Below are 12,743 nucleotides of genomic sequence, written 5' to 3'. Positions count from 1 at the left end.
CTTAAAACGTCATAAAAAACTACATAGTATAGTAAGGCATAAAAAGTCATATTATAGTAAGACATAAAAAGTCATAATATAAAAGAGAATAAATAGTCATAAAAAAGTCATAGTAATGCAAAGGCATAAAAACTACATAATGTAGTAAGGTATATAAAGTCATAAAAAAGTCATAGTTGAGAAAGGCATAAAAAATAATAGTATTGTAAAGCATAAAAAGTCATAAAAACAACATAATATAGTAAGGCATATAAAGTCATAAAAACAACATAATATAGTAAGGCATAAAAAGTCACAGTATAGTAAAGAATAAAAAGTCATAATATAAAAGAGAATAAATAGTCATAAAAAAGTCATAGTAATGCAAAGGCATAAAAACTACATAATGTAGTAAGGTATATAAAGTCATAAAAACGTCATAGTTTAGAAAGGCATAAAAAGTAATAAAAACGACATAGTATGGTAAGGCATAAAAAGTCATAGTATAGTAAAGAATAAAAAGTCAGAAAAACGACATAGTACAGTAAGATATAAAAAGTCATAGTACATTAAGGTATAAAAAGTCATAAAAAAGTCATGGTATAGTATGGCATAAAAATGTCAAAAAACGTCATAGTATAGTATGGCATAAAATGTCAAAAAAACGACATAGTACAGTAAGGTATAAAAAGTCATAAAAAACTACATATTATAGTAAGGCATAAAAAGTCATAGTATACTAAGGCGTAAAAAGTAAAAACAAAAAACTACATAGTATAGTAAGGCGTAAAAAGTCAATAATGACATAGTATAGTAAGGCAAAAAACATCATAGTATAGTAAGGCAAAAAACATCATAGTACAGTAAGGCATAAAAAGTGATAAAAACGTCATAGTATAGTAAGGCAAAAAATGTCATAGTATAGTAAGGTAAAAAACATCATAGTATAGAAGGCATAAAATGTCATAAAAATGTCATAGTATAGTAAGGTAAAAAACATCATAGTATAGAAGGCATAAAATGTCATAACAACATCATAGTATATTAAGGCATAAAAAGTCATAGTATACTAAGGCGTAAAAAGTAAAAACAAAAAACTACATAGTATAGTAAGGCGTAAAAAGTCAATAATGACATAGTATAGTAAGGCATAAAAACTACATAATATATTAAGGCATAAAAAGTAAAAAAAAACTACATAGTATAGGAAGGCATAAAAAGTCATAATATAGTAAGGCATAAAAACACATAGTATAGCAAGGCATAAAAATAGTATTGTAAAGCATAAAAAGTCATAAAAACAACATAATATAGTAAGACAAAAAAAGTCACAGTATAGTAAAGAATAAAAAGTGATAAAAACGACATAGTACAGTAATGTATAAAAAGTCATAAAAAGTAATACTATAGTAAGACATGAAAAGTCATAATATAGTAATGCATAAAAAGTAATAAAAACTACATAATATAGTAAGGCATAAAAAGTCATAGTACAGTAAATAATAAAAAGTCATAAAAAAGTCATATTTTAGTAAGGCATAAAATGAAATGTTGAAAGAACGACATAGTATAGTAAGGCATAAAAAGTCATAGTATAGTAAGGCATAAAAAGTAATAAAAAAAGTCACAATATAGTCAGGCCTAAAATGTCATATTTTAGTAAGGCATAAAATGTCAAAAAAACGACATAGTATAGTAAGGCATAAAAAGTCATAAAAACGATATAGTATAGTGAGGCATAAAACATTATAGTATAGTAAGGCATAAAAAGTCATATTAATGTCATATTAAAGTAAAGCATCCAAAGCAAAAGTATAGTAAGGCAGAGTAACGACATAGCATAGTAAGGCATATGAAGTCATAGCATACTAAGGCACAAATTCAGTGTAGTGGCAGCGCAAAGCACAGTGGATTACACAGGCGCCTCATATATAGAGGCTGTAATCCTCGCTGCAGCTGGCCCCCAATTTACCATTTGACCCTTTCCTGCGTGTCATTCCCCTTCTCTCTGCCTCTCCATTTCCTGTCTCCCTACTGTACTGTCCATTAAAGGCAAAAAGACGAAAAATTATATGAGAGATTACCCACGGCGGCTCTTCGGAAAAGAGTTACTCAGAAGGCTGGGGCTGACATATATTACTCAGCCTGACGAGACAAGAACGTCGACACCAAACTTGTGGACTTTCGACAAACTTTTATGTTTGGAGATTACAACACACACTTTAACGGTGCGCCACAGCAGCATATGAGTGACTCCCAATGGCGGCCCTTCAGAAGGGAGAAAGGAAGACTATGTTACATATAGGATAGAAGTTTGGGATTGAACTATTACATACAAACATCACCAGAGTTACAGAACATTCAGATATTTAATTATATATTCTTCAGATGTGTGTTTGTGAAGAGTGTTCTGCTGGTCACTACCCAGGACTGGAATGTGGGTTGTAGTTTATGACTCTTATCTACAGAGGGAGAGAGGAAGGCAGGTTGGTGTGTGTGCGTTCATGCATGGCACAGAGAGGCCAGGATTCACACCTTCGTGTTAATCAGTCCGTTTGGTGTTACCTGTCCTATATAAGGAACAACCAAATATCATCAGTGTTAATGTTACAAACTGGAGATTTTGCCTATGTTCTCCAGTTTGCCTGGTGTTCATTGGTTGATTCTCTGGGCTTTTTTGAAATTCCAATTTTTTTTTTATCTTGTTTTAGTCGTTTTAAGAATCAGTTTTGATCTGTTCTAAATATGTGACTGTTTATGCTGATGACAGCTGAGGTTTGTTTAATAAGTATTTTCGGACTCAGCCAGATTTTGCTGCTGCACCGCAAATCCAGACTCTTATTTGCGTACATGAGCTCAGACCTGACTTGAGATCTGATCGTAGCTTCCGCTCACGTCCAAATTGATAAATGCCGAAGCTTGCGTGGAAACGGTCGTACACACGGTTTTCTGCCGTACGTTCGTTTGATAAATGAGGGCCAATGAGAGCATGTAAAAACCATCGTGAAGCTTCTTCAGCTGAAAACATGAAGACTGAAGACCTCCGGCTCGCTGCACCACTTTTTGTTTCACTTCATCGTAGCAACACTGATGCTGCTCTTTGTGACCTTTGAGGTAGATAAAGCCTGTTACTGTCGAGAGTTCAACAGAAGCAGCCCATGTGGAGAGTGTGTGGAACAGGGATTGAGCCTTTGAGCATTAGGACATACCACACACCCTGTTCTTCACAGACACAAACATGAAGCTGCCAGTTCATCTCGCAGAATTTTGATTCTGCAACTTTGGTTTTACAAAAATAAAAATTAGCACATATTTTTTTTTTATGTTTCAAGTCAAAACTGCCACATGATTTTGAATTAACATTTTAACCTGCAGCTCATCATTAACAACATTTGGATAATGGGCTGGAGCTAACTGCAGTTACCTGAGTTTTTGACAGAAGACGAGGCGGGACTTTCTTCGTCTAGAAGCTTTATTGATAATTGTTTACATCTCACAATGCATTCCACAAACACGGCTCCCAGCTGGAAGCTTTTTATCGTCACAATTGAAATATGAAGTTTATCATTCACAATTATACTTGCATAACAAACAAATGCTTGAAGTTTCCCAAAGTCACATCAAGTTGTAACTTCATTAAGATATCAGCTCCACAGACAGGATGTTTTTTTTTTCTTTTTAATATTTTTCTGAAGTGATGAATGTAAACGTTTTCCTTCAAGGGTTTTCTTTACTACACAACTGCAATGACATGGAAATAACTCTTATGTAGTTAATGTGTTGTTTGTCTGCAAATATCTTCTAGATGTTTCTAGCTAACGTTACTCAGAAGCGATGAAGTTTTTGATGGTAACCCCCCACCCCACCCCCACTGCCTCATCAGGAGTCAAAGACGTCGTTCACTAATCCGTCATTCGTCACATCGAGGCGAAACCACTCAGCAGGTCACCGAGGAAACGAGCTCAAAGCTCGAGGGACACAACAGTAAAATCACAGAATATTCATACAAAAAAAAAAGAAAAAAAAAGTTGTTCCATCTGCTGCTTGCTCTCATCTGAAGAATCTCTTCGCTTGACTGCAGGCAGTAAAGAAAAAGAAAAATTTAAACCACGAAAACCCACACAATGCCCCGGGGAAGAGAGAAGGTTCATTCAAGATTCAAATGTGTTTCTGAGAGTTTTAACATCTCACAAACATTTTAAACCTTGATTCAAAAATAAAAAAAGGAGGGAGATGTAAATATGGAGCCGACCTCGGCATTGTGAACCTGCTTCCAAAGAAAAAAAGGAATTCTGAACTGGAACAAAAGTGTTTTATTTTTTTGACAAATAAAGTTGAAAGGGCTGCGTACACGCCAGACCCCTTTCCTCCTCCTGCCTTCAGATCCATCCCACCCTCCCCCGCCCTCAACCAAACAACACCACCCTCCCTCGAGCCATCTTCTTCTCAGGACTTCCTGAATCCAAACTGCGACTTGGGGTTTATTCACTCCATCTTACGCTTCATCCCGGGCACCTTAGCCTGGATCCTGCAAACGAGACAAAATGCGTGAACCATGAGTCGACAGGAAGCCCTCATCCTGCAAATCCTGACACAGCACCAAGCACAACAGAGACACACATTTTACATTTGATGGTATTTCAGTAAAGCCCCTTTTCCACTGGTAAGAAAACCTGCTAACATCATGTAAGAGGGAACAATCAGTATTCACACGCAGGTCACATGACACTGCAGTAGACTTAGGTATTTATCGCCTCCTATCAGAAGTGATGTAAACACAACACCAGTTGAACTCCCTAATTTTCACTCCTTTCCTGCTGTAACGTCTTCCAGAGACGTTCCAAGACGAAGGTGCTGTTAGACCAGAAACACCACGGCTACACCTTCCTGAGAGTGAAGCTGCAGCCCAGAAACAAGTTTTAAAAAAAGAGAGTCTGACACTGACAGGAGTGATAACCAGAGTATGTGAGTGTGCTCAGTAAGTGCAGGTGATGACATCAGGCATCTCAGTTGGGTGCGTCCTCATCACGAACAGAGAGACAAACTGGACTATCGGTGGACGAGGAGTCAATCAGATTAGGTTTTTAAAAAAGTTGCTGATGTTGGTGGACAGACCTCGCTGTGTGTACGTCTGTGGAAAACACTGTTTACACTGCTCTCACTTATTTCCATTATTGATCATTCTGTTATTTTATCTCTTCATTGTTTGGTCAATAATAAAGCTAAATATTTAATATTAAATAAATAGTGAAATATTTAAACATCAACAAGTTCGAGTTCAGAGGTTTTTAAAGATTCACAGATTTATCATGAAACTTTCAACATATTATCCCCTGGATCTTTTCCATAAATAACCCTTTATCATTACTACATCATTAATACTGGACTGCTTACTTTCCCACAATGTCTTTGATCTGGTTGTTGACCAGAGCCAGGTAGTGGTCGATCTGAGCCTGAAAATACAAAAAGCAGCAGGTCAGTGGGGTGGGGGTGGGATGGGGGGTCAGGCAATGGTGCATTATGGGTAGAGACTGAGGTTCTTACCTGGTGTTTCTCATAGACGATTGGGCAGCTGAACACTCCAATCACACCTGAGGAAGAAGAAAAGTAACATCATGTGATCCGATATTGAAATGAGTCTGATTCCAAACGAATATCAATCTTAGAGACATTAGGGACTTTAAGCAGCGACGGATGAAGGAACACTACGGCGTGATGATGCAATGACTTCCTTCTGTTGCAACCAAGCTACAGTAGAAAGACTAGTTTACACTTTGTCATTTTGTTTATATTCTATCATACCATAAATAGTTTTATCTATTATATTTGATAAAGACACGTCAGACAAACTGTTGTTAACCTACATCCTCCCTCTCTAACCTGACTGTGAACCATGACGCTGTCCGTGGTGCTGAAGTCACAAACTCATCTGATATTAAATTGTCTCTGAATCAAATATCAACAGCTCTCAGTCATTTTAAGAGACATGTTGTTACAACATCCAGAGCAACCTCGGTTTCCTCGAAGAAGTTAAGTAGCTGTTGTCAGAGTTAGTGAAATTTGATTTCCATCACTATGGCAACACGTTGGAATGTATACCGGCGCCGCCACTTCAACCGTCGCTTCTTTAAGTCTCTACTGACTCTGTCACAGGACAACAGAACACAGGTCAATGTTCAGGTAATTACAGCATCTTAATTCAAATGACTGATGTCATCATTTGTCCAGGTGAGGTTTAAATGTTGAAACCCAGCAGTCAGACACTGTATCTTAACACAAGAACTTTAATTTATTGTAGTTAAATTGTGGTGAATTATTATAATTTTACAATTTCACCAGCAGGTGGAGCCAAAGTGAGAAAATGTTGACATCACTGATCAGAGGAAGTCAACAAGTGGTTCATGTTCCTCACCCAGAATCAGCAGAGTGAGCCCATTGAACAAGGCACCAACGTAGGTCAGGATCCACATCAACACAGCAAACTGCAGAGAAGAAGAAGAGAGCTGAGCATCTTTAACACAACACACAGCTGTGATCACTTCCTGTCTGCAGTGTAATGATGAACTGTTTTACTGCGATACTGAAGGAAACTTAAAAACAGAAGGATTCTCTATGAAGTTCTGCAGACTGTGTTTCTCTGAAGCTTTATTCTGGAGGAACATCAGAAAGGAAAAGGAGTCGCACTGAATCAGATCAACGTGGTTCAGGTCTGACTCAGTCAGGACCATGTTTGATTCACCTGACACTGTGTCTTTGTCTCTTTGTCCTGAAAGTCCAGGTCCATTAGAGTTCAGAACATGTCATTTCACCAGGTCAAAATGTAGTCCAGAACCACAAGTTTAATAACAGTGCAGTTAAGATTTCACACCCACCCCCCAGTCCCCCACCTTAACCTACAGAGATGACAATGGCGGGAAATTAATCAGGGGCAGAAAAATAATGAGAATATCTCAGAGTTTTAAAGATTTCTGCAGCTGGGACCTGATAGTGATCCTGATCCAATTAAAGAATCAGTCTTTACCCGCTCAGGGGATCTCTCCTGGAGACGGACTGTGTGCAAGTCTGTATTTGGACTTTGCAGACTGAGGGGGTCGGGTTCAGACAGGTGACGACAGGAGTCTGACAGCTGCAGAGCTCAGAGTGACTGTGACATCACAGCTCTTACTTCTATCTGTTTAACACTGAAGCATTCGATGATCACAGAAACCTCTGAGGATTTCAGCTCCATTTTACACATATTTACATCATGTTTTCATACAACAATGAACTACTGTTAATTAGACTGATGACATTTCCCTCAGGGGACATGTGAGGACCAGTGTATAGATAATTACATAGTTATTAAATATGAGATAATCAAAAACCAAGTGTACTTTTATATTCGAAAATCAAATTATCTGATTAATTTTCACTTCTTTAAGCACTCCTAATTTTTCTGATCACACTGACAGAGGAACCTCCTGTTTTTTTGTTTTTGTTTAATGGTGTTGACAATTTTCCTCACAAGATCAATAAAGTATATTAATCTATAAATCATAATAATTTGATCATAGTGAATTAACATTTATATAGAAAAACACTGGACCCTTGTTACAGTGTTCCTGTATGGAGGAAGTCGTGATTTTTAACATCATTGTCTTACACAGTGATGAGTTCATCAGTGACATGACTGAAGTGTTTCTCACCATCTCAGCTCTAACTGATCAGTTCTGGTCCACAGAGCCAGGTCTGGGTAAGGGTCAGGGTCTGGGCTGTTCTCACCTTGATGGAGTCGACCAAGTCTTCGACCAGGAACAGGCGCCTAAGTTCACCAATGGTCTTGTTGAGTTTGGCCAGAACCATGTCGCTGTACTTGTGGACCATGTCCTCAGACAGTGCCACCTCCTGGTCCAGGTACTGCCTAAGAGGGACAGATGTTATGATGATAAAAATTTATAATAGAAACTTTATTTAAATATCACTTTTATTAACAAAGTTACAAAGTGCTTAACAGAAAGAAGACGATTATTATGATGATGATGATGATGATGATATAAATATACGCATACATCATGATTAAACCTAATTTGATGCCAAACAGAAGTTGATTTAGTTTGAAGCTGATCATGTTTTCTTCATGTGACATTTGTGAAAATTAGAAAATCCAGTTTCATTTCTCACACTGATCTGGAGGAATCAGCTCTGACTCACATAAATCTGAGCCAATTAACCTTTAATGAGCTGTGAGGTCGAGGGTTTAGTCAAACAGCCAGGAGGGAGACAACAAAACAAACACACAAGTCAGGAACCAGCAGTCAATCCACTGTTTAAGCACCATTCCTGTCATGTGATTGGCCGGTTCAATTCCCAATGAAACCAGTCAAACAAGGACTCAAATCAAAACTCTTTTTCATCTGAATATCTTTCACCATGTTTCATCACTTTCAGAATTAAACCAGGTGTGGTCACCGGTCAGGTAAAGTCTAAGCTCATTTGTCCTGTGAAGGTCAGAGGAAGGAAAGAACTAGATTAGGAGATTCATTGATTAGTAAATTTTAGGTCAAAATCTGAATGTTGGACTGCAGGGTTTACTGTCCATAAAGACGTCACTTCAGGCTGCTAGAAACTCAATTTCTCCTGTCTCTGATGTTTATGGATGAAACCATTAGTCAGGAAAATAAATAAGTTGTAGCTGAGACAGAAAGCAAAAGTCTGTACTGCACCCCGAGTCTGAGTGTCTACTTTCAGGTCAGAGGTTTGAAACATAGACTGAACTGTGTTATTTTTTTTGTTAAGTATATTTTTTTGGGCTTTTTTATGCCTTTATTTGATAGTATGGTGGAGAGAGACAGGAAACAGGGAGCTAGAGAGGGGGAATGACATGCAGTGAAAGGCCGTCCGATGCGGGATTCGAACCGGGGAGCAGCGAGGACTGTAGCCTCTACACATGGGGCGCCTGCTTAGACCACTACGCTACACGACGCCCCTGAACTGTGTTATACACAGTGTTTTAGAATACTGTCCTGAACACAGACGGACAGATATTAAATACTCTCAAGTAGGGCTGGGACGATTATCCGACGTAATCGACGTTGTCGATTATAAAAATTACTCGACGTGGAATTTTTGTGTCGACGCGTCGTGTAAAACCACACAGGGTAAATGTTCAGAGAACAGAACCAGAACTTTCTAATGGGACCGTTTATATCCATCGTCTTTGGTTTACCCGGATACAAGCGCAGCGCACGGACTGGGACAACGCGGTGACGTAATTGAAGTCATTGACTACGTGAATTATTTGCGTCTGTGTATTCTATTTGAACAACACGGCGGCGTCTACCAGCAGCACGACGGAGCGCGTGGAGCAACACGCGGCAAAAAGGCTCGTACACGGTCCTCCAGAGTTTGGGAAAACTTTAATCTTGACACCAACAGTGCGGTAGACTGCAGACTCTGCAAAGTGCATCTGGCATATCACTCATGCACGACAGTCATGCACGAGCACATAAAGAGGAAACACCCTGGTGCAGCGAGTCAAGATGTTGGACGGGGCAAATTTTTATATTAAATGAATAACTGGAAAATAATTGCAATAAAATTACTGTTAGGTTAATAAAAAAAATAATCGTTAGATTAGTCGAATAATTGAAAAAATAATCGCTAGATTAATCGTTTAAAAAATAATCGTTTGGGACAGCCCTACTCTCAAGTTATATTTCAGATTTCAAAAATTAAATGATGTAAAGATCATGAACAGTTTCCCACAGAGAATTAACAAAACTCTGAATGTGGATCCTTCAGGACTTTGAGATGCTGAGCAGCAAGTCAGGTCGACTCGACAGCTGCAGACACATTATGATTCTGTAGCGTCACGATTCACCAGGTCTGATGATGACTTCATATTCATTTTTATTTCCACAGATAATGATAATATTGTTATTGTGAGTAGTTATTATCAGAATGCTGAGATCTGGTGGTGACAACAGGTCGGTGTGTTTGCCACTCAGACACTCACGTGTTGAGTTTAACACTGATGAGGAGCAACAATCAAGACTTTCTGTTTGTGTCTATATGAAACTCTTCACTTACTTTCCACATCATTTACTAGTTTTTCTTACTATAACGAGCAGGTTGTCAATGAAGTATTACAATTAGCACCAAACTGTGTCAAGCTTCTCTTTTAATGTCCCAGTAAACACCTGGTAATGTTCAGGAAATTAGCTGAAAAATATGAAATAAAGGGTTTTACAGAGCAGCAGTTAAACTCTGCATCATTGGAACTGAATGATTTTCCACTTTTATTGTTTAATTATGAATAACTGTGAGGATGCTGCTAAATGTGTAGATTAATTTTCTGAAATTAAGTGACACTGACACAATTAAGTATGTCTTCATCATCATTATTATGACTACTCCTGTCTCACTGTACTCACTTGAATGGGTGTCCTTCATCGGACTTCTGGATGGCCTGCAGGATGCCTTTGTATATCCTGAAGCAGATGGTGACTGACAATAGAGCCAGGCCGATGTAGGAGCAGACGCTCACAATGCTGCACACCGTCAGGGAGAGGAGCAGCAGCAGGGCGGCGCCAAACACCACGCCTGTGGTCTTCACATCACGCCAGTAGAGGAGCTCCACCACTGAGGAGGAAAAAGATTAGGAAGATGAGGAAGATGACGGTTAGTGTTGGTCAGCCACAGAGAAGTGACTAAAGACTGAACTTCACTGAGCAGCCACCAGCAGTCACTGAGTCACTGCAGGTTCAAACGTTCTCCTGTTTCTTCAATTCAAGTGATAATTATTTAAAATACAGAACTCACTGTGACACTCTGACAACTGATTGTTATGAAACACTGATTAATAAATTCATTAGTTGATCAACAAAAAAATTATAACCCAATTATAACAATAATAATAACAACAATAGTCATAAATAATGATGATTTTTAAAAACAAAGAACAAACTGGTTCTCAAACATCATGATGTGACACTGATTCACATGTCGGTAGGTGGAGGTGTGTTCACTTCTTTCTCACTCCACCTGAGAACATTAGACTTCACACACTAAACATTTGATTATTGGCTGCAGGAAGCCCCTCCGCTCTCTGAACCCCCACACAGACAGTGGTGGATTTGGAGGGTGGGGGTCGAACTGTGCTGGAGACAGCTGAGCTCAAAACCTGGGTCCTGGTACCATGCTAGTATTTCACCGGGGAATTCCAGGCAGGTCAGTGACAATATTAGAAGTGAAGGAGTTGCTCACAGCTGATACATGCTGTACTTTCAGACTGAACCACGTCAGACTGTAGGTATCCGACTGTTTCTGACATGTCTGATCATTTAACAACTGTTCACTCAGGAAACAGCTGCAGTTAATCTTGACAACACTGGACCTCCTTCAGTCTTTGCAGCACCAACACTTCATCTGTTCTACAGGTTCAATTTTAACTGAAATAACCAGTGACACAAACACATCACAGTCCAACAAAGTAGAACCAGCAGCTTCTCCACAGTCTGGCGCCATTTCACTACAAGCAGTTATCATTGATCTAAAGCAAAACTCTGTCACATTCAGAGATTACCTCTCATCAAACTAATGAATGCACATTAGAGCAATGTATAACATAACACACATTAATATGCACAACAAACTCCTGCATAAAATAAGTAAAATGTAACAATTAAATAGTTTAATATATGAACTTCTCTGAATTACATGAGCAGATTAATTTTAAGATAAAGATGTAGTTTAACACCTGTCATCAGGATGATCAGACCCAGAACACATGTGGATATTGTCACATTGTAATTCACTTCATTAGACAAGACCTGGACAAGCATCAGACCTGGATTAAAGAGTTTAAAAGGGCTAATTTTTTTTGCTCGGGTCAGGGGTCAGGGGTCAGGGGTCTGGAAGCAGTCAGACACATTTTACAATTACGACTGTTTGATTGCAGTAAAACGCCTGAGCCCTTCCTGGGTGTCAGGAAGCGGCAGTGTGGCCGCGGACACCCCGCTCTCCTTCATCATCTTACCGCTCAGCACGACGCTAATGCCCGTTAGCTCCGTTAGCTACACCGCGGCAGCTGTGGCCGGTGGTTTGACAGACAGTCGCTGTCTGCAGGTACAGAAACTGACTGAGCAGCCGAGGAGGAGGAGGAGGAGGAGGAGGAGGGTCGACGGTCCTAATGCGGCCGCCTGGCTACATATGGTAGCAGGCGTGCTAGCACCGCCGGAGCTTGGCTAAAAATAGACCCGCATCACAGCTAGCTAAACTCGGTCGCTCAACTCGTTTCCCCCTCTGCTTTAACCGGACTCTGGTCGGTCCTCTCTTCAATGTGACCCGTGTCCCGCAGGCTTTTATCCAACAGCCCCCACCGGCAGCCCCGTCCCCACCGCGGGGACAAACCGTCCGGCATGACCTCCGCAGGCGGCCCGATCCACCTCCGACCCTCCCCGGGCTGACTGCAGCCACACTCCCGCTGCTCGTGCAAATCCCACCGCGGCCATGAACGCGACACAACCGTATGTAAACGTACAGAGGAAAGACAGTCGGTAAACAAAGGATTACGACCAGACTAACCCCGTTTGGCGTCCATCTTGAACCTCCGGTTAGCACGCAGCAGCACGGCGGGTCCGCCTGACGGGAGGGAGCCCGGGGGAGCGACAGAGAGAGCGAGAGAGAGAGAGCGAGAGCGAGAGAGCGAGAGCGAGAGAGCGAGAGAGAGAGAGAGAGAGAGAGCGACAGAGAGAGAGCGAGAGAGAGAGAGAGCGAGAGAGAGA

General features: G+C 40.0%; 1 protein-coding gene across 2 annotated transcripts in view; it reads right to left on the bottom strand.

Moving 5' to 3' along the window:
* Positions 1-3,433: 3,433 nt before the first annotated feature.
* Positions 3,434-12,743, bottom strand: part of LOC111655383 (uncharacterized) — a 29,099-nt gene continuing 19,789 nt past the window's right edge. For both annotated transcript variants that reach the window (XM_023406745.2, XM_023406746.1), the window contains exons 4-9: positions 10,392-10,599; positions 7,741-7,879; positions 6,392-6,461; positions 5,524-5,570; positions 5,374-5,432; positions 3,434-4,507 (exon numbers count right to left, since the gene is read on the bottom strand). In XM_023406745.2, the coding sequence (XP_023262513.1) occupies positions 4,465-4,507; positions 5,374-5,432; positions 5,524-5,570; positions 6,392-6,461; positions 7,741-7,879; positions 10,392-10,599 (566 nt within the window). In that variant the 3' untranslated portion in view covers positions 3,434-4,464. The remainder of the gene's footprint in view (positions 4,508-5,373; positions 5,433-5,523; positions 5,571-6,391; positions 6,462-7,740; positions 7,880-10,391; positions 10,600-12,743) is intronic.

Source organism: Seriola lalandi, unplaced genomic scaffold (genome assembly GCF_002814215.2).
Source record: "Seriola lalandi dorsalis isolate HSWRI2012SDOR001 ecotype SW California unplaced genomic scaffold, Sedor1 jcf7180002054316, whole genome shotgun sequence".
Taxonomy (NCBI): Eukaryota; Metazoa; Chordata; class Actinopteri; order Carangiformes; family Carangidae; genus Seriola; species Seriola lalandi.
Note: the sequence above shows the minus strand (reverse complement) of the source record. Positions and strands in the feature narration are given on the sequence as shown.